The 21480-nt window shown below is 43.9% G+C and overlaps 2 protein-coding genes across 5 annotated transcripts in view; one reads left to right on the top strand and one right to left on the bottom strand.

The window, feature by feature from the left end:
• LOC138583265 (uncharacterized) overlaps positions 1 to 21480 on the top strand; it is a 560015-nt gene that overhangs the window by 129826 nt on the left and 408709 nt on the right. The gene's annotated exons all lie outside the window — the stretch shown is intronic.
• Positions 993 to 21480, bottom strand: part of LOC138583266 (zinc finger protein 182-like) — a 100607-nt gene continuing 80119 nt past the window's right edge. For all 3 annotated transcript variants that reach the window (XM_069655349.1, XM_069655351.1, XM_069655350.1), the window contains exon 3: positions 993 to 5253. In XM_069655349.1, coding sequence (XP_069511450.1) covers positions 4152 to 5156 — 1005 coding nt within the window. In that variant the 5' untranslated portion in view covers positions 5157 to 5253 and the 3' untranslated portion in view covers positions 993 to 4151. The remainder of the gene's footprint in view (positions 5254 to 21480) is intronic.

The following is a 21480-nucleotide window of genomic DNA, read 5'->3' as shown; positions in this document are numbered from 1 at the left end:
GCTCGCTGGTAATGGTATTCTGAAGGGTAAAATGATTCCAGGTCCCAAGGTAAACTGCTTTTCTGGGACAATTACAGTTAGGAAGTGCATGTGCCTGTTGCTCATTGCATTGCGTTTATCAAGACGTCTCTACCAAATGATCATATTGATACTGACTGAGGGAAACGTTGTAGCTTAGCACTGTTTTGACATGAGGTAGCTTCTTTTAGGTCTTGTTGACCTAGGTTTCACAAGTCCAGTACAGCTGTTCAAAATGTGCTAGTGTCAATCTAATCAGAAGCAGTGTAGTAAATATGCTATTCGGAGGCCACTCATCAGCTAACTTGCTTGAAATGGCCTGTTCCTCTAGTAGTCAAAAACACTGTAGATTACAATGTGCTGTTCCCATGGTTTCAAAACGCTTATTCTGTTGACATGTAGATTTTCATGAGAAAGTGACATGGGTCTTCCACAAATGTACGCTATCTGGTGCCACTGAACTTTGGTCTAAGTAGATTTGCACTCCCTGACATTCTTCTTAGTAGTTGTACATGCTTTAACATCTTGTTGTACACCATTATTTTGCTCCCATTGTTTAAATGCTTCGGATTCCACCCGTCAGGATTTGTGTTTCCCGATATTGGCACATGTCTGAGTGCGTTGTTTTGTGTATGAAAGAGAGGTAGTGTGTTATTTATTGAATGAATGTGCCTGCACAATAGACAGTGTGTGATGTCGCAGCTGGGAAAAGGCGCTGAACCCAGGGCATTTGTCAAGTAAGTGTTCCGAGTGTCAGTTGCCTTCGTGCTCCTGTTCACTACTCTTCCACTTAACCTGAAGCTAAATAACATACTTTAAATAAATTAGTAAACTGAGCCTTCTTACTGCTGCCTGACCCTTGCACGGTGCACATTAGTATGCATTATGACTGCATTTTAAGGCTCTTCACAGTACTCTTTAATAGACTAACAATTTCACAGAACAGGCACAATTTGACAAATGAAAGGCAAGCATGTTGAGCACAGTTCTTTATATTAAACATTGAATGGGAACAGAAAACTTGTACATAATCTATCATTTTGTAATAAATAGAAACACACCTAACAAACTATAAACAATTGTGTTTGCCTTTTAGCAGGGGGAAACAGGAAGATTATCCAATACAATTCTTAAAGATTGGGCGCATTAGTCCACTTTGAGGCACAGTTTGCCACAAAAGAATGTTATATCGGCATAAGCTGTGAGAATTGCATTTCAGATTGAGGTTGTAGCTCATATGAAAGAAAGATCAAGCTAATGTCTGGTTGGTTAGAAATGCTGTGGCATCAAGCTTTAGTATAAGCAGACTACATAGACCTTTGCTGTGACTTTGAATGTTCTGTTTTTCTACACCAGAATGTCAGTTTGAACATTTAATTTGTATTAAGCAATTTTTAATATTATACTGGCGTCCAATTAGGTATTTATTTTTAATCAGGTGGCATCACAACAGCTGTAACCAAGCTACACCCTGCAACAATGTTTTAAAAAAGGGGCCATGGTGGATGCTGGAAGGCAGGCTACTACTGAAATGCTGATGTTGATTCAATAAGCTGACCCAACATGGTAAGAAGTGGTTTGTCCATCTTGACGAGTAGAGTTGCGTTTTGTTGGATCTGTCGACTTGGTAACCTGAACCTATGGATTTTGATAGATAAGATTTGCTTGTGGCTTCATATATTGCAATGTCATAGATCAGAATTGAATTGTAGATGTCGAGTTTTAGCTAAAATCAGAAAATAAAAACTGTTGGTTAGGTTTCCGATGTAATGATGAAAGCCCAATCTTGACAAGACAATGCATTTGGTGTTGGAATTTGGCAATAAGAGACTCCTTCGATAAATCTGTGTGCCATAAGAATATGATCATCATTCCAAATTCAAGCAGATTAGGATAATGTTTGCCATTATTATTCCCACAAAGTAACGGCAAGTGTTATTTTAAGTTTCTGCACTGTGCCAAAGCAAACATCTTTCAGCAGTTCCGGCGTCCAGTTTATAGGAAGCATGTCAGTGATTTTCTCTTGGATTTGTTTCTTCAAAAGTTTAAATATACACCTAACATGTATTTAATGAAATACATTCTTGAGATGGGTATGTTGAGATAATGTCTAACATTACTAAACAAATGGCAGGTGTTCTATATATGTACATTACTTCAAAAAGGTTTAATTGAATTTGTTTCTCTCAGTGGGCTGTACACGTTATTTTTTATACTGCATGAGATAACAATTTCCCTATTTATTCTACATGTAATGGTCTCTGTAAGCACCTACTGACATTTCTGTCTCGAACTGTATCCAGCTATGTTACAATATCCAGCTTTTCTCACTCTATTACTGTGTTGTCAGGTTTTCACAAGTCTTCTCTCAGGTAGTTCGATTGTAGACCTGAATCCTTCATCCAGTTTTTCAAACTAATAATTTCTCCCTGGTATGTTCTCTTCCCGAAATACAAATTTGTCAATGCCCACCATGACGAATACCTCCCCCCTGAATACTACTCGCCGACTCGTGCACTGGTGCCCCATTTGTTGAATCTGAATCAGTTTTAAAAATTATACTCCTTGCCCTGCATCCTCTTTTCTTACCCCATTCTGCCTAAACTTAGGCTGAGCCCACATGCCCCACCTCCTGCACCACCCCTTCATTCTGCTACCAACCTAGCCAACGCTGCCACTCCCTCTCAGTGTGACCTACTGGCTCTGGCGCGGTCCCCATATGGCATGGCTGTTTTGCTGTCCCTACGCAGCTCTTGACCCCCCCACCAACAGACACACACCACTGCTCCTTGTTCCCCATTTGGCTATTTCCTGGCACCTTTAATATGCTCCCCTGAAAACAGCCTCTTGGCTAAACCCATTCTGTTCTAAGATAGAAATAATGGATACCATCGCAATTCGGCTGATCTATTGTTCACCAAGCTGTCAATCAGCAAATCCAAGGGGTCGGATCAGTGTTTGCAGAATCTGGATTTGTTGAATGGGGATGAAACTAATTGAACCTTATATCCATAGAGTTGTTCCTCTATGTACGTCCTCTCGTGGCATACCAGGTTTATTTTATAGCTGAAGTTCATATGGGGCGGTTTCTGGGTTAGGTTTGGCATGTACTGCAAAAACAAACCTTATTTCAGTGAAAGAGCAATTTTAAAAAACAATGAAGATTAATTGACGAGTGCAGTTTGAAATATATACTTTGTAAATTAATATGTTGCCACGTCTATGGGCAACCTAAGTTATCCTCTACACTTTCCTCCTCACCCAATGACTTTCAATAAACAATATTGCTGTAGCTTTGGATGACAGTTTGGCTGTCTGAGAATGGATTGAAACATAGTTCACCACTGTGTGCCTATGTGGGTTGAAGGACACCAATAATTAAGGAGGATTCTAAAATCACAAGCATCTTTGAGAGCTTTCTCCTTTTAGTAATGTCTGGGTGTTTGTGAATATATATTATGTAGATCCTTCCAAGCAGAATCTCTTGATTATTTTGGGAAGGAACTTCTTTAGAATTCCCTTCCTTAAGTGTTTTTCAGGACAAGGACGAAAACAAGTTTACAAGGCCCTTTTCTGGAATTCAGTTTATGGATGTGTTTTTCATGAAGGCCAGTTCTCTAGTTTGGTACAGTTTGCAAACAAGTGAGTCGAAGACCTTAATTCCCAGTAAGCTTATGCTGTAGGGTACTGCACAGCAAATGGCGCACCCATTCCCTCTAGCCTTAGCCGTGGCGAGTGCTTGGTGACACTTTTTGTTAAAAAAATAAACTACTACGGATTATGTTGCGAGGGCATCAATAGCATAGAAATAATGTTCTGATTTTTAAATGTCTTAAACAGTGGCAACTCAATGCCAAAGTTGTCATTGGAGCCTTTTTCTGCTGGATATGACAAACAGTGTATTGTCTTGCTGGCATTCAGTAAAGTGTGTATGAAAGTCCCCAATACAACATGGTATTCAACTTCCCAATTTGTGTGCGCGCACTTTGAATGGGACAATTTCTAACAAGCAGTTAGTTCATCATTTGGTACACTAATCAAGTTTCTTTGAGTGTATGAGGCTTTTACCACATTCAGTGCACTGATCAGGTTGCTGTTTTTATTTACAATCAGGCTGGCAAACTCACTACTATTCAACGCACCTGCTTCCTTTTTTGCCCAGTGTGTGTTCTCTCATGGTGTCTCAGGCTGATTTTATGACTGAAACATTTCTGACATGTTTTGCACTCATAAGGTTTTTCACCTGTGTGAATTCTCTCATGTTGAGTCAGGTGAATTTTCTGAGTAAAGCTTTTATCACATTCTTCACATTGAAAAGGTTTTTCGCCAGTGTGGGTTCTTTCATGATTAGTGAGCTGAATTTTCTGAACAAATCTTTTTTCACAGCTATCGCACTGATGAATTTTTTCTCCCTTGTGTATTTTCTCATGCTGAGTAAGACTATACTTCTTGCAAAAACTTTTCTGGCATACACTGCACACATGAGGTTTGATTCCTGTATGTGTTTTCTGATGCTTGGCCAGATTGGTTTTCTCACTGAAGCTCTTCTCACATACATTACATGGATAAGGTTTCAATCCTGAATGTTTTTGCTCATGTTGTAGCACAGTGATTTTATGACTAAAGCGTTTCCCACATTCGGTGCACTGATAAGGCTTTAGTTCTAAATGTGTTCGCGCATGTTTATTCAGAAGGGATTTGCTAGCAAAGGTCTGCTCACATTTAGAGCATTGATAAGGTTGTGAATTCAAGCAAGTCCGCTCCTCTAGCCTCATATTGAACTGATAGCCGATGTTTGGCTCACTCGAAGTACATTGATAAGTATTTTCTCCAATATGCATGGTCTTGTAAATAATGAGTTGTCCCTGTTGACCGAAGGTGTTAGGATTATTACTTGCATTTGGCATCTCATTGTCTGGTTTGCTTTGTTGACATATCAGGAAAGTTTCATCACCATCTGTACTCTCACATTTTATATAGGTTTCGACTATCTGTACCTGAGGGGTTTGGATAATGAAACATACAGGATTACATAAATCATTTTTGATCTCAATAGTTCTCTCGACTACTTGTTCAGTATCACTTCCAGGTATCACAATGCTTTGACAACTCATTTCCTTCTCATCACTCTGGAGCATCTTCCCTTTGTTGTATATAGAGATTTTATAGTGTTGATTTCTTGAAATCTGATATTTCTGACTCAGGATCTTGCTTTTCTGTACATATTTCAGTCACCTGCAGAATGAAAATAAGAGATCATTTTTTATGAAATAAAAACAAATATTTTTTTGCAGATTTAATTCTGAATGGTACAAGTGATGCTGACAAACAGTTTTGGCTGTACTTCTGACTAGCCCAGGGGGTCCCGAAGCAAAGAGTATTGCTAAAGGAGCAGATCAAAATGCTATAGCTATTTTGTAAGAATGCAATTCCAAGCCAGTCACAGATGCCCATGCCTGTATGAGCTGGATGATTCTTAAGTGGCAAGAAAGCCCCCAGATTGCAAACACTGCACTCAAACGTGTATAGTACCATAACAAAACAATTCCACAATTTCCTGTGAAAAACTTGGCCCACAGCAACTCATTTCCGTCCGTTTTTAACACTTAAGGAATGAGTCTAGAATTAAATTACCTCACTGCCCAGTTATCTATGTCGAAGGGTGTCTTTCTCACAGATAGGACTTCAAATCTTAACTAGCCATTCTTTGTTGGCACATATGAAACGGTGTACAGTCTTCCATGTGGAGAACACGATTATTAACTTCAGTTCTCCAGCATTGGTGTCTTTCATTGACTCCCCTGCTGTTTAGCATAACGTGTTGACTGGCTAGAAATCCTAAGTACATTAACAAAATAGTTTAATCATATACATAGCAAAATATTGCATTCGCTTTAGTGACCAAGCCACTTAATTTCTATCATTTACCCACTGGTTTATGAGATAGTTTGCTCGTAAGAGTCCATCTTCAGATTCTGGTAATGCACTGGAATACATATAGGTGATGAGCCTCGGAGGTAAGAGTGTTGCTCACGTGTGTCTATGTATCGATGCAGAATAAACATAGCCAACTCCTGTTTTTTCTTCTACAGCATTGGATTGTTCATACATTAACCTCTTTGAATAGATTATAAATTCGAACACAAAGAGATAACATTAACCTCAAAGATGAGAATGAATGAGCATCTTTACAAAATAGGTGCTGCAGGACCTTGATTCCTCACCAGCCTTCGTATTCTCACAATAATTAATGCTTGTTGAAAGCATATGCTAGTTATCAAAATAAAAAAAATACTTTATCACCCACTATTGCACATACTTAGAAATTCTTTAATACATCAATATATTGTAGTTTCAATTGGTCCCCCTCATATTATTCCTTTATCCAAGCACAGCTCCAAAGCTCGTATTCATATTGAAAAATTGATTTGTCCAAATTCCTAATTTACATTTGTGCTACAACAAAAAAGGACTGTCTTCTAAGAATACTTTGTCATCACTATTTCAACAAAATGTATCTATTATGAAAACCTATTAAATAAAAACCTTTTCCCCCATGTTTTTGCCCTTTAATGTCAAACCTTAAATAAACATGTTGGCAACAAGCGACTCACTGTACAGGTGCATCCACCAATATTGGTGACCTTTTCTTTTTTTTTTTAAAAAAAAGTTTTATTTATTTGGTGCTATATGGTTTAACCAGTAAACCTTTTGCCATTCTTACAAAACCAAATAACATTTCGAAGGGATGGTGTCCTCCGACGTATTCCTCATCTTAGATATATCCTTCCAGCTCTGCTGGCCTCGGAAAATTTGTTCTCTAGAGGGCGCTGCGCGTCGACGTCCCTCGAGTCGATGTCCTTCGACAGCCGCCGTATCAACGTCATCCTGCCTATAAAGGCCGCGCGCAGCGTCCGTTGCTCAGTTCCGTTTTTCCGCGCTACTCTGTGCCTCGGAATACTGTTGCTCAGTTCTTAGTCAGATTAATCCTATTTACCTCGAGTTATTCGATCCGTACTCGATGGCTTCCTCGTCGGAACCGACAACTCCTCGATCCGGCTTCAAAAAATGTCGAGATTGTGGGAAAAAGATGTCGTTGACCGATCCTCACAGAAATTGTCTGTGGTGCTTGGGAGCCGAACACCATTGTTCGGAGTGCGAGGACTGTATGTCCATGACAGCTAAGGCCCTGAAGGAGCGTAGGGGGAAGCTGGAGAAAGGTAAGACTTTTAAAGCTTCTTCTTCGTCGACGAAGTCGAGACATTCGTCTCCTCGTCACCATTCGCGCTCCAGGTCTCGGAGTGGGTCTCATCACTCCTCGAGATCGAAGCACTCGAAGAGGAGACGTCGAAGATCCCCTTCTCCGTCTTCCTCTTCCTCTGTTTCGCCAAAAAGAATCCCTTGCCCCACGAAACATAGTTCCCGGGCTGAATGGGAGGAATTCCGAAAAAATATGATGAGCGTCTTCGAGAAAGCGGCCTCGACCCCCTCGAAGACTGCCGAGAGCGATGCTCTGGTCGAAAGACCCAAAGGTCAAAAACGCTGCGAGTCGCAGTACCCGTCGAAAGAAACCTCTCGAGCGCGTCTCGAACCCTCGAGCAGGACTATGACCTCCAAACCTTCCTCGAAGGTTCCGTCGACGCAGGTTCCGTCGAGGTCGATGTCTTCGACGCCGTTGTCGAAGGGACCTTCGACACACGGGTCGGTCGACTCGACGCCGGCGTCGACGCAGAGAAAAGTCACGGTGACCACACATCCAGTGACGACCCCCAGGCCCTCGACGTCGATGGCGTCGATATTGTCGAGTAGAATTCCAATTCTGTCGAGGTCCTCGAGGCCTCCACCTCTGTTTTCGACGCCACGCTCGAAGCCTTAGACGTCGGCGTCGACGACGACATCGACGTTTTCGAGGCCAATAATGACAAGTTCGGCACCCTCTGCCTTGGAAATGGGATTTACTCCCTTTATGAGTTCAGAACAATTGAGAACTATATCCTCAATTTTAGAAGAGGGTGATTTGTCTGAACAAGACACATTTGAGTTACAGGGACCTGCAACCCCAGTTAGAGAGGAATTTTCCGCTGAAGAGCGCAGATTAAAGGATCTTCATGATTCTTTACATGAGGCAAGTGGGTTAGACACTTCCCCTGAGGTGGATTTTGCTAAGCCAGACCCGGGGGAGCATGCTGAAACCCCCTACAGAGCCTTAATGGCCAGGATTACAGAGTTCATGGGGTGGTCTACACCTTCACAATCTTTCCAGCAAGATGACCTCACGGATATTCTTGACAAAGGCCCACAAGAGGATCCAGTGGTGCCCTTTCATAAAGCTCTTCAGAGAAAGATCATGACAAACTGGGAAACCCCAGATGTAATACCAACAGTAAATAAAAAACTGTCTGCAAAGTACAGGGTATCTTCCACAGACCCAGAGTTCTTGTCTAAACATCCATCCCCAGAAAGTCTGGTGGTACAAGCAGCATCCTCTACCGATGTCAAGACGGCTTATCCTACAGTCCCACAGGACAGGGACGATAAAAAATATGATGCTATGGCAAAGAAAGTCTTTTCAGCATGCAGCATGGCGTTAAAGTCTGTTAATGCTACTTGCATCCTTGCTAGGTTCAGCCATACACTTTGGGAGTGTGCTTCTACAGCGGCTGACTGCATCCCGGAGGGAGAAGAAAGGGATGCGTTCCTGATTATTATACAGGACTTTAAAGACGCTATGTGCGAATCCCTCCAGACTGGCATTGATTCGGCTGACCGTATCAGCAGAGCAATGGCGGCAAGTACATCAACCAGGAGGTTCGCTTGGTTGAGAAAGTCGGGTTTTGCCCCAGATGTGCAAGCCAGGCTCTTGAACATGCCATTTGATGGCTCTTCTTTGTTCGGGAAAAAGGCGGATGACAGTTTAGAGAAACTGCAAACTTCAAAAGCAGCAGCAAAATCCCTAGGAGCTGCAATCCGTCAGACTCCTTTTCGTCCCACAGGAACCTCTGCGAGGGGCAAGTCCTTTCGCTTCTACTCCGCATTCTGAAGAGGTAGAGGACGACCGGCTCAAAGGGGTCAAAGAAGAACTACCCGAGGTGGACGGGGTAGATATTCTAAAGCCGCAGCAACAGCAGGTGCCTCTTTACCATCGGCATCTGCATCAGCCGCCCCAAAACCACTCTGAGGACTCCCCTCACAGGACACCTGTAGGAGGCAGGTTGACTCAACATCTGACGGTATGGCAGGCTATCACGTCAGATGCTTGGGCATTGGAAACAGTCGCCCAAGGTTACTGCCTACCTTTCCTACGTATACCTCAGAGTCATCCACCGGGGATCAGCTCTCAGAAAGCTCCAGATCCGCTCCTCTTGCAGGAAATTTTGGACCTGCTAGAGAAAGGTGCCATAGAACCGGTACCTGTAGCGGAGAGGAACAAGGGCTGGTACTCCCCTTACTTTCTCATTCCGAAGAAAGACGGAGGACTGAGACCCATCTTGGACTTGCGAGAATTGAACAAATTCCTCAGGAAAGACAAATTCAAGATGGTCACTCTTTCTCAGATCCTCCAGGCCCTTCAGTTTCAGGACTGGTTGGTATCTCTGGACCTTCAGGACGCTTATTTCCATGTGCCTATCCATCTCAAACACAGGAAATACCTGAGGTTCGCAATTGGCAATTCTCACTATCAATTTCGAGTACTGCCATTTGGGCTGACCTCCGCCCCGAGGGTCTTCACCAAGTTAATGTTGGTAGTGGCTGCAAGTCTAAGGAGGGAAGGGATTCACGTCTACCCCTACCTGGACGATTGGCTGATCAGGGCTGTTTCTCCGGAGCAAGCTCAGATCCAGCTAAATCACGTGTGCTACTCCCTTCACAAACTGGGCTTCTCCCTCAATTTAAAGAAGTCTCAAATGATACCATCGCAGAGACTCCAGTTCATAGGAGCGATCCTGGATACTTCCCTGGGAAAAGCCTCGCCACCAGACGTGAGGGCTCAAGATATTCTACAGATGGTTACCAAGTTCCAACATGCCCAACGTCTCCCAGCCTTCGACTTTTTGAGGTTGCTAGGCCTCATGGCATCCTGCATTTTCCTTGTGCCAGAGGCTCGCCTGAGAATGAGATCCCTCCAGTGGGCACTGAGGACTCAGTGGTCACAATTCTCAGGGAGAATGACAGATCTTCTTCAGGTTCCCGGCAGGGTGGCTCGAGACCTTCAGTGGTGGGCCTGTCAGGAGAACATTCTGAAAGGAGAACAGTTTTGGCAACCCTGGCCGGAGATAACAGTAGTCACGGATGCCTCACTCACGGGGTGGGAAGCCCACGCCAACGACTTGACCATCAGCGGTCGTTGGTCTCCATCGGAGTCCAGACTACACATCAACCTGTTAGAGCTGAGAGCCAGCAGACTTGCGTTGAAGGCTTTCCTGCCAGCTGTACAAGGGAAAAACGTCCGGATAATGACGGACAACACGGTGGCCATGCATTACCTCAACAAAAGAGGAGGCGTAGGATCACTACCCCTGTGCAGAGAGGCGATGCAGCTCTGGTTTTGGGCAATCCAAGAAGGAATCTCTCTATCGGCAGTTCACCTAGCCGGAGAGAAGAACTTGACAGCGGACGCTCTGAGCAGGCAGAACACAGTCTCCCACGAGTGGGAGCTAGCTCAGGAAGTCCTTCAAGAGATCTTCGCCCTTTGGGGAACCCCTCAGGTAGATCTGTTCGCCACCAGCCTAAACAGGAAATGCGACCTGTTCTGCTCAAGGGAATTTCCTCCGAGAGGAGCTCTGGGAGACGCGTTCATAGTGGACTGGGAGTTTCCGCTTCTGTACTCGTTCCCACCGGTCCCTGTCATTCCTCAAATGATCAGGAGGTTGAGAAGATTCCGGCGAGCCATGATCCTAATTGCCCCGGATTGGGCCAGGAGAACGTGGTACCCGGACCTTCTAGACTTGTCCATCTACCCTCCAATTCGACTTCCTCTCAGAGAGAACCTACTCTCACAGAAGGGAGGTCAGGTTCTCCATCCAGACATCAAAACCCTCAACCTTCACGCTTGGTTTCTGAACGGCTGAGGTACAAGGATTGGGACCTCCCTGATGATGTTATGGAGGTGTTGCTTTCGGCAAGGAGGCCAGCAACAAAGTCTTTATACCGCTGCCGTTGGAACAGATTTTGCAGCTGGTGTAGAGAACAGAATATCGACCCATTTTCATGTGGTACACCAATGGTTTTGTCCTTCCTACTATATTTGGCAAATTCAGGCCTTCAAGTTGGCACCATTAAGGGCTATCTCGCAGCGCTATCTATCTTTAAGCGTACTGCGGAGGAACCATCCTATTTCAAATTACCCTTGGTAATACAGTTTCTAAAGGGGTTAACCAATGTTTATTCCCCCAAGACCATTCCAAGTTCCCCTATGGGATTTAAACTTAGTACTAACTTTCCTGATGGGTACACCTTTCGAACCTCTCCATTCTTGTTCGTTAAGATTCCTTACCCTTAAGACTGTTTTATTAATAGCACTTACATCTGCTAGAAGGGTGAGCGAATTACAAGCTCTTTCTTGTAAACCCCCTCATACAATCTTTCACAAAGACAAAGTTGTCCTGCAAGTGAAGCCTAATTTCCTCCCAAAGGTAGTTTCTGAATTCCATATCTCTCAGAGGATTACCCTACCATCTTTCTATCCTCCTCCTCACCCGGGGAAAGAGGAAGAGAGGTTACACAGACTAGACCCTAGGAGGGTTTTAAGTTTTTACATTAGTAGACTAGCCAGGATAAGACAGGCAGACCAGCTGTTTGTAGGTTACGCAGGTCACAAGCTGGGGTTACCAATAACTAAGCAGACCATTTCCAGATGGATCATTCTAGCCATTCTGGAATGTTATAAACTGGTAGGGAAAGAGCCCCCTCAAAACCTTAGGGCTCATTCGACCAGAGGTATTGCAGCTTCATCGGCCCTCAAAAGAGGCGTGCCGGCCGCTACATTGTCGTCTGTCCATACCTTTACACGTTTTTACAATCTGGATTCCTCCTCTAGTCAAGAGACTAGGTTTGGAAGGGCTGTACTGCATTCTATTCATCAATAGAAGACAGCGTGAAGTCAGTACTCCCTCCTCCGAATATAGAATACTGCTATGGGAGCCTATCTAAGATGAGGAATACGTCGGAGGACACAATCCCTTCGAAGAACAAGTTACTTCTTACCTTGTAACGTTCTTTCGACAGGATGTTCCTCTGACGTATTCCTCATCGACCCTCCCATCCATCCCCGCAGTTCTACTTCCCTTGTTGTTGCAGCTTACGCTCCTTCAGGGTGATAAGTCTAGTCCAGACAGTTATACTGTGGGCCACAAAACGGAACTGAGCAACGGACGCTGCGCGTGGCCTTTATAGGCAGGATGACGTCGATACGGCGGCTGTCGAAGGACATCTCGAGGGACGTCGACGCGCAGCGCCCTCTAGAGAAAACATTTTCCGAGGCCAGCAGAGCTAGAAGGATATATCTAAGATGAGGAATACGTCGGAGGAACATCCCATCGAAAGAACGTTACAAGGTAAGAAGTAACTTGTTCTTCTTAAACAATAAAAATCAGGTATTAAACAATACAGTTAAAAATAATCTTTTTTTTTTAGATCTTTGCTATTTCATCAATCTTCTGAAATAGCAGTTTCATCAAGACTAAAATCAGTGGAGTAGGAGTTCCCATAAGTAGTTCAATCCACCACTCCTCATGTGTTCGTGGACCATAAGTTTTAATCACCCCAGTCATTAGAAGCAGCCTGGCTTGGTACATCACTCGGCAAAACAGAACTAAATGCTTTAGTGATTAAATTATGGTTCCGTCCTGACACAGTCTACATTCCGTTTCCAGAGAATATCCTTTCCTTCCACTTAAAATTTCTCTAGTCAGAAAGAGATTTAAACGGAACCCCAGAAATTGGTCCCTAAAATACCAATGTGGACACAACTGCAAATATCTAGGTAATTAATTTAGTTTCCTTGATTCTAGGAATGATTTTCCGTAATATTTCTTGGATTGTAGTTCATCCCGAGTTTGAATCCAATCCTGGATGTATAATTTATTTTTAACTTTATCTGGATTGTTGCATAAAGATAGTTCTGATTCTTACAGGTCAAGCAGGATTGATTGACAGATAATTCGCTATTCAGACAGTGTCTGGTCGTTGTTTCCCAGGAGGGCTTCTCTTAATACCTTGAAACCCCCAGTCCTAGAGGTATCCAGACATTTCCTCAATAAACGGAGGGTTTTCCAGATAACAGTTGTTTTAATTAATGTAAGGCCCAACTCCATCTGGATAGCTTGGACAGGAGTACTTCTGGGTAATCTTAGTGTTGCTTCCAGAAGACCCCCTCTATTTTAGACCAGAATTCACCTTCAAATGAGAACGATGTTTCTGCTCCAAAAGTCAAAATAGGCAGGACTTTCATTCAATAGAATACTAGTGGTACTAAAGAGAACCTGCAGGATCTTCTCATCAAAATCCTCCCTTAAGATGCCAGATGTTTGGCTTTGGCTCTTAATCATTCCAATCTCGGTATATTGCTTGTATTTAGCCAAGTTCCCAGGTACGTTAGGGATTTAACTACAGGGATGTTACTCCCCATCAGTTGCCACGAGAATGTTTTCTTGATCTTGCCATTAGCAGCACCTTTAAAGACCATTATCGTTGATTTGGATGGATTTATTTCCAAACTGTTGTTAGTAACATAATTGTGTAACGCATCGATCTGCCTCTGGAGACCCACTGGTTTCTGGTCCAGTAGGACTAGTTCATCTGCATACATCAGGCATCAATTTTTTATTGTCTGATTTTCGGTGGAAAATATCTGACAGAATCAAAAGCACCCACCACATCTGATTAATAATATATATATTAATTAAACAGCTCAGGTGCCAATGGGCAACCTTGTTTCAGGCCCTGGTTGGTACTGATTTCCCTCATCAATAGGCCTGAGCGATCAAGTCTGATGCTAATATATGTTTCTGAATGTTTCTGAATAGAGGTCTTGTATTGGTTCAAGAATTTTAGACGGGCATCCCCATGACTGAAGTTTGTCCCACAGCCTTCTCCAGCACACGGTGTCAAAAGCCTGGGAGAGATCTAGGAAGGCCATATAGAGTTTTTTTGGTCTTGATTGATGATGAAGACATTAAGGGCTGTACCCACCCCCTTCACGAAACCTGCTTGCCATTCATACCGCTTTCCTGCCTCCAGGTGACTAAGTTCTTTAATAGAAGCGCTGCAAAGACCTTCCCAGTTGTGTCCAAGAGCGCAATTGGGCGATAGTTAATTGGATCAAGACGAGACCCCTTCTTATGAATAGGGACGATTACTGATTTCTTCCAGAACAGCGGGACACAGCGAGTGGCTAAGATATGTTTAAATAGCATGACTAAAAGGATTGACCATTGTGATGGGTTTGCTTTAAGATGGACATTTGCCATCCTGTCTGGGCCTGCCGCCCTCAAACTTTTCAAACCTGTGATTATCCTATAGATGCCGTCTAAGGTGATGTTGAGACCCTCGCAGGTAGGTGATGTTATCCGATGACTTAGATCTTCGTTGGGGTCAGAGTATTTTGAACAATAAGTGATCCATATGGAAGGTGAAATAGGGTTTGCTAGCAGGCTGTCTTGAGGTGCATCTATGTTGTTAATCATGGCCCAGATTTCCACTGTATTTCTTGATCTTCTTGACATAAGCATCTTTTCAGCATCCATGCGCATGAGCTGTTTTATATGAATTTTGCACCAGTTGCAATAGCTTTGCTTTAATTTATGTATCTCTAACTTTGACTCTGTTGCACTATTTTTCAAAACATTTATTGATTTAGTTAGTAATTTTTTTCCCCACCAGATAACCTGGTCAAAGGCGTGCAATCTGTGAATAGGAGGATTCCTCCCGTTGCCTTCTTGATCTCATAGGCTGTAAGCAGAGATGAGTAGTTAATGGGTACATTTGTGTCAGCAAAGTTGTTCCGGGTGATCTCCACCTCTGTCTATGGAGGGAAATAATATAGTTTGAAGTTATCCTTACTCTGTTTCTTCCTGGGGTGACCTCCAGATCCTCCTTATACTGAGGGCCAGGGGTATTATCAAGCGCAGTCCACACCAAGGAGAGTAGATTATGGTCACTAGTATTTTTGGGCTTGACCATTAACGAGTCAACCAACGCCATCATATTTTGTGAGACACAAATATAGTCAATAATTTGGGCACCGGTCTTTCGGTGCCATGTTGCTTGTGCTGGGATATCACCCATTGTATTCCCGTTTAAGATCAACAGATCTCTCGAGGCTATCATAGATCTCCAGCGGTAACCTCTTGTTTGTGAGGTTGGTGGTGTTGTTGTTGCTGCTAGGTAGTCCATAGTATCCCTTCATAATTATCAAGACAATATGAGTTCAGATCACCGCCCATGATGACAAACGGGTCCTTCCATTTCTCCCTTTGCTCATCAATCATAGCTGCTACTTGTTCTGGGAAACTTTTCAGGTCATGAATGGCTGGGTTCCAATATAGGTTGATAAATGAAAATGTGCTTCTGTCCGAATTGTTTAAGCAAGGTTATCTTTCCCGCAACCAACTGGATGTAATGATTTGGCGTGTATAATTCTAAGAGTTCAAACTGCAGTCGATTGCTAATGGGAAAGAGGAGGCCCGACTGGGGACGACCTCTTTCCCCTTTCACCGCTTGATTAAGATAGATGGAATATCCCTCTGCAATGGGGGGCTTCCATTAGCCACGTTTCTTGAAGGAGAATAAAGCCATGCTCACCTAGTTCCGTGAACCCCCTTGTATTCCAACTAGCAAGTTTGAACTGCTTCCGATTTGCCTCTCCTCGGCATTAGGGTTTCCCTATCTTGTCGGGCAGGAGTCCAGCCAGCCACTTCCAATGTTCTACTCCTTCCTCTTTTTCAAGAGTTTTATTTTCCCACTTATTAATATTTGATCTCAGATGTTGTGGGCCCCTACTCACCTGCCCCTTTGCAGTTCTTTTTGCTGGTCCTTCCATGTTTGTAATGTTAGGCGACTCATGGTTTGATCAGCTGCTTGTTGCTCAGGTTCGTCCTATTCAACGAAATCAAAGCCCATCGGGTGCAGGTGGTTAGCTTCCTTCAATAAGCGCTGAGCAAACAGCAGAGTCGCCACATGTAGGATCACTCAGTTGGTCCTTTGGTAATTCAATTAAGAGCAGATCAGAAGATAAGGATCTTAAAGTTGGCACATGAAGGAGCCTGATGACATTGGCCCTATTTAGGATTAATCTGTCTTTCAGAGATCAGATTCTCTCCAAGAGTAGATAAGGTCAGGGTACCCATTGATTTTGAGACTGCATATTTTAGGCTAATCTTCGCAGTTTGTCGATTCCTCAGTGCGCCAGTGGCATTCATTCCTTTAGTTTTACTCACCAGTTTCATAATTCTCAAGGGTGAGACATAAGAATCTTTCTTCGATATCAGTTCTCTCTCTACCATATGATGATAAACTTTTGGATTAATCCTCGTGTGAAGGGCATCTGCTTCTGGCAATATGATGTCACAATCCAGCGGGGTGTTTGACATAGCAGGACTTTGACAATCGTCCACCGTCTGAATCTTCTGTCTCTTTGGTGTATTAGAGGCCGGCTTAACCTGGATCGATTGCCTGCCCTAACTCGTTATATTGTTCTTCAGCTCTGGCAAGACTTCATTCCCTTCCTCTTGACGATAGATTCAATAACTCTGCACTGTCTATCTTCATTGGATTCCACAATTTCAAATCTCTCTGAAGTCTTGGAAGTAGGCTGATTGCTTGAGAGGAGCTCAGAATCCACCGGTTGAGATAAGCCTTGCTGCCTTATCCCTGCTTTTGGTAGGGTGATGTTTCCGATCAAGGCTTTACTACTGGTAGACTTTTTGTTTGATGGCTGGGGTGTTTTTTCTTTAACCCCTTTACCAGCTACCCCTCTTGTTTGAACCGCTTTTGTTAATTGACTTTTCCTTGCCGATTTGGGCTGTGCAACCTTCAGTGTTGCCAGCACTTTTTGCTTTTACGAAGATCTCACAAATTCTTTGTACGGCCAACATTCAATTCATTGGGTAACAAAGTGTCAGATGTAAGTTCCGGGCCAATGGCGAGCTGTGATGATGGCTTAGTCTGTGCAGGAGCCTCAATGTCTGAAGTAATTGCATGCCTCGCAGAGATTTTTTTTTCCAGGTGCAGATTTCTTTTGACTAATTGTGGATGCTTGTTCAGATGCCGTAGGGAGAGCCTATTTACATTGGTTTAAAGGTCATTTCTTGATCAGTTTGTGACTGTCGATTTGCACTTTGGAGGTTGCAGAAGAATTTGAGCCTCTTTAATCGGAATGGGAGGTGTAGACGAGGATCCAATTTGATTAACTTCTGTCAGGTCAAAACACCTCGACCTATGTCGATTTTCCTTTTCTTTAATAATTGGGTCAGGATGGTATGCAGGAGGTTTGACACGTTGGCAGTACTCTACAAACACCATCTTAAGAGTGCAACAGCACAAGCACTGTAGTCGGATCCTTAAGCTGCTCCCCCATTTGCTCACAGAGCTTAATGAATGCAGCAAAGGTGGCCGTGAGTGTCGAAATCAGCACAAAGTCAGAGTTGAGCAGTTGATTGATCACTGATTCAGTACATTTCAAAAAGGTGAGGGATGGAATGTGAGGCCACACATAATATTTTCCAACATGTTGATTCTGGATTGATCTTTTTTGCAAATGGGAGCAATTTGCTCTTTGTCCTAGACAATGCTTGAGCCTGCCTTAACTCTAAATTCCGATCCATTGACCCTGGAGGCCATTGGCTTGCTTGCAGGATTCTGAGTTACCCCAACAGGAGTACATCTTATCCTTTGGACGTCCTCCCCCAACCTTGGGTTGAGTCAACGGTAGTTCATCTAAAGCACGATTGATTCAGCTGATTGATTTTAGAATTAGTTGTGACATTTAGGGATCTATAGTAGTCTTCAGTCTCCACAATTAGGGAGGTTTCTAGCGTTACTTGATCCGAGATTTAATTCAGCCTGTAAGCGTTGAAATGGCCATGGGATGTATTGTCCCTTGAAGTTGATCCCCCATATTTGGCCAATAGGCCGGATCTTATTGGAGGTTCCTGAAAGCAGAACCTACCTTCTTTTGGATCACCATCCAAATTCAATGTACATGGTTGCCAGATATTACTTTGTGACAAATTGGTATATTCCCCAGGCCACCCACTTTACGCTGTGTTATCGTACCTTGGGGTTTCTCAGCCACATTATGTCTAGTTAACTTCTTTTGCCATCCTCTCGAGCCATCACCAAGAATATTGGCCAAGATGCTAGAATCAGACGATGGACCTGAAGGCAGTTGCCTCCGATTACAAGATAGCATTACATCTTTCGCCGCCCTTTTAGTACCACTTGGGGCGAATAATGCAGATTTCCTTAAGGCAAACATATTAGCGTTCCTTCCGAGTGATAGTGCAATGCGTGATAGGGCTTGTCACCACTCCAGATGACCTACCCTCACTCGAGCCATAAATGGAGTCCTTTTGCTGGTGGCCTTTAGTTAATGCAGCATTTATAGATGCTTTCTCCCCCTCCCCCAGACAGATATCCTCCCCAGGCCCTCTATTACTAGGAAGTGTAGGCTCAGGACGGGAGACCTCCACTGTTCCAAAAACTATTAGCCAGGAGTGGTCGCTGATCTGAAGCAGCCGGTATGGAATAGCCAGGAGTAGAAGCATCTGCCGAACAAGTTAAAGCAGACTCAGGCGGCTGTGTTAGAGTTGAAGTCTCAGGTTTCAGGATATGGATTGCACTAGTAGTTGCCTTCACTTCAACTTCCACATTGAGGGGGCGGGGCTTATCTACGAAACCATGGCCATGTTCATCTTGATGCAGTTCGTTGCAAGTCAAGGGACTGTAGCCACTCAAATTGGAAATGTTCACTGTACACGGTTTGTGACGGTTCAGTAAGCCGGCTTTTGGGGCGTAGCAATTTGTGTAATACCAACCTCTTTGCTACTCACAAAGGAATCCTCTCCTCCGCCCACAGATGGGGGAACGAAGATCAGTACCTGGCTCTGAAGCTGTTCTGTCAGATTTAGGTGGGCAATAGCCCTCGTTCACGTCTGCTGATCGAGCATTCATCTTAGCAGAGTAGGGTTTTCTTCTTTCGCAACTCTCTGTTGAAAATAGTTGTGCTGTCGCGATGTGGAGCAGCAGGTCATGTCAATCCACCATAAACTGGCAGGCAGAGAATGTGGCAGTGTTCCGGTGCACACGGTCACACTCTGCCTTCACACCGCCTCGGCTTCACCGACTTTAGAGGTTTTAAGGAGTTGAAAGAAAGAAAAAAAAACAGATAGAAATGACTGCTCAGCACACAGTCACACGTCCTTCACTCTGCCTATTATGAGCTTCTTCAGGGCATATATTTAGTAATCCTCAATAACTTATGTATTGCACGATTCGTTAATTTCATATTTGTATATATAACCAAAAAACATAAGTTATTGTAATTTTCCTGTTCCAATATAACTGATGCAGAGAGAGGATAACAATTGAGACAAGATAAACAAAAATTACTGTTACAAATTTTGTACTTGTACGTCCATCTTAGACAATAGTGAATTGTCAAATGACTTTCTTTTGCACAGCTCTATCTTTTAACCAACAATCCCGGTGCTTGAACAGTCACATCCCTCATGTAAGTTGGTGCTTTCCCTACTATTGAGTTCATTTGAATAGGGGTGGGTTGGCCAACATATTGTGCAGCTTTATGCCAATGTATTCATACCAATAGAGATTTATATCTGTATTGCGTATATATTGTAATTATCCCAGTTATTTCTTAGTTCAGGTCAACTTCGAATATGTCCAGTTTATGTATTGGGTGAACTATAGATTCTGTGAAAATAACTTTATTTCCAATTGCTAGACATTTCAAGGTAGCTTCACAATTCTGAAATGAATTGCCACAAACTGATGTGGCATGTCCATAGAAAATAGTGCTGCCCGAGAGAACAAAGATATTCAGAAACATGTTCCAATGCACAAAATAGTTGAAGTAAATAAGAGACATTAAGAATAAGGAACTCCGAATGACTAGAGGCAATACAGATCAATTTGCAGCAACTAACCCAGACGAGCAAGATAAAAAAGATAGGGAGAGCAGAAAAGGCTGTACGAAGGCTACCAGATAGATGCGGAGCAAAGCTACCCGACATCATTTGTCCAGAAGGACAAGGATAGCAAAGGCCATTGCAGGAAAGGGGGAAAGGGGACTATGGACTAGGAGTAAGGTAGTCACTACGGTCAGTAACTGTTATACTCCTACATCCCGTCCCCTTTCCTCCATACATTTGGGAGATTACCAAGCACTCCTTACAGAATAAAGGGTGAATGGAACTCCTTTACGGAAAGAGGTTTTGAGAACAGCTTGCCCGAACTAAGCATCAGCCCTGGAGCTCAAGTCTAAGCAGTAATGTTTCACAAAAGCTGGTGGGAAAGCCCACATAGCTGCTTTGGCAACGGTGCGATGTGTTTACAGAGCGGCCAATAGATAGGAGGCAATGAGGGGAAAGCATAAGTTTTCATGTTGACCCACAAGCTGCAAAGAGGACCACCTCTAGCGTGCCCCATTGCTTCAAAAGTTGGAGATGATATTGCTGTTCATCTCGCACTCGTAACCGATGCCGACTGGTGACTGAATTAATCTGCGGTCACATTGAGGTGACCGGGATGTGTGGATCGTGGAGCCAAACAATATACTGGATGGCCCAGCCCAAATTAGCATGACAAGATCCACAACGGGAGAAGAGTGTGTCGGCCTGCTTGTTGATGCAAAACCTCGCTTTAAGGGAGGTATTCAAAAAGGCCGCCGTGGCCCGCAGAGGTTGGCCCGCCATGGTCACACGCCAGGGGCAAACTGCGTCACAGGAGCAAGTGAAGCAATAGTCTCCCCAGGGGAGTCAGGGCCTTGCGTGCCATCCTAGCCTTGAAACATGGAACCTTGGCAGAGCCGGTTCTGGCAGATCTAGAGTGTTTCCTCAACACGTCAGGGACTTACCCAGAATTACCCTCTAGTGGAGGATCCTCGGCAGAGCCAGTACTGGAAGGTCTGTGGTACGTGTCCGCCTGCTTTCGCCCCCCCCCCCCCCTCTCCCCTTCAACAGAACTGGCTGTGCAGGTGGAAAGGCTTAGGGATATACCTTACAGCCAGGACCCTCGATGAGGGACTCAATTCTGTTGGTGACCGATTTAGCCCCAAGCAGGGGAACCTCATGTTTAACCCTGGTCTTATAGCCACCCCGAGAGGGGCCTCGAGCCAAGACTCGGTACAGTTAGCTCCAGATGGAGAAGCCTCAGGGTGAACCCTGGTATCCAAAGCCACAGCAGAACTGGGGTCAGCCTTAGCCCCAAATGGGGAGCCTTGGAAGA

The sequence above is a fragment of the Ambystoma mexicanum genome, chromosome 3q (assembly GCF_040938575.1).
Source record: "Ambystoma mexicanum isolate Mex_15411 chromosome 3q, UKY_AmexF1_1, whole genome shotgun sequence".
NCBI lineage: Eukaryota > Metazoa > Chordata > Amphibia > Caudata > Ambystomatidae > Ambystoma > Ambystoma mexicanum.
The sequence above is the reverse complement of the archived record's forward strand: the minus strand, read 5'-3'. Positions and strand labels throughout refer to the sequence as shown.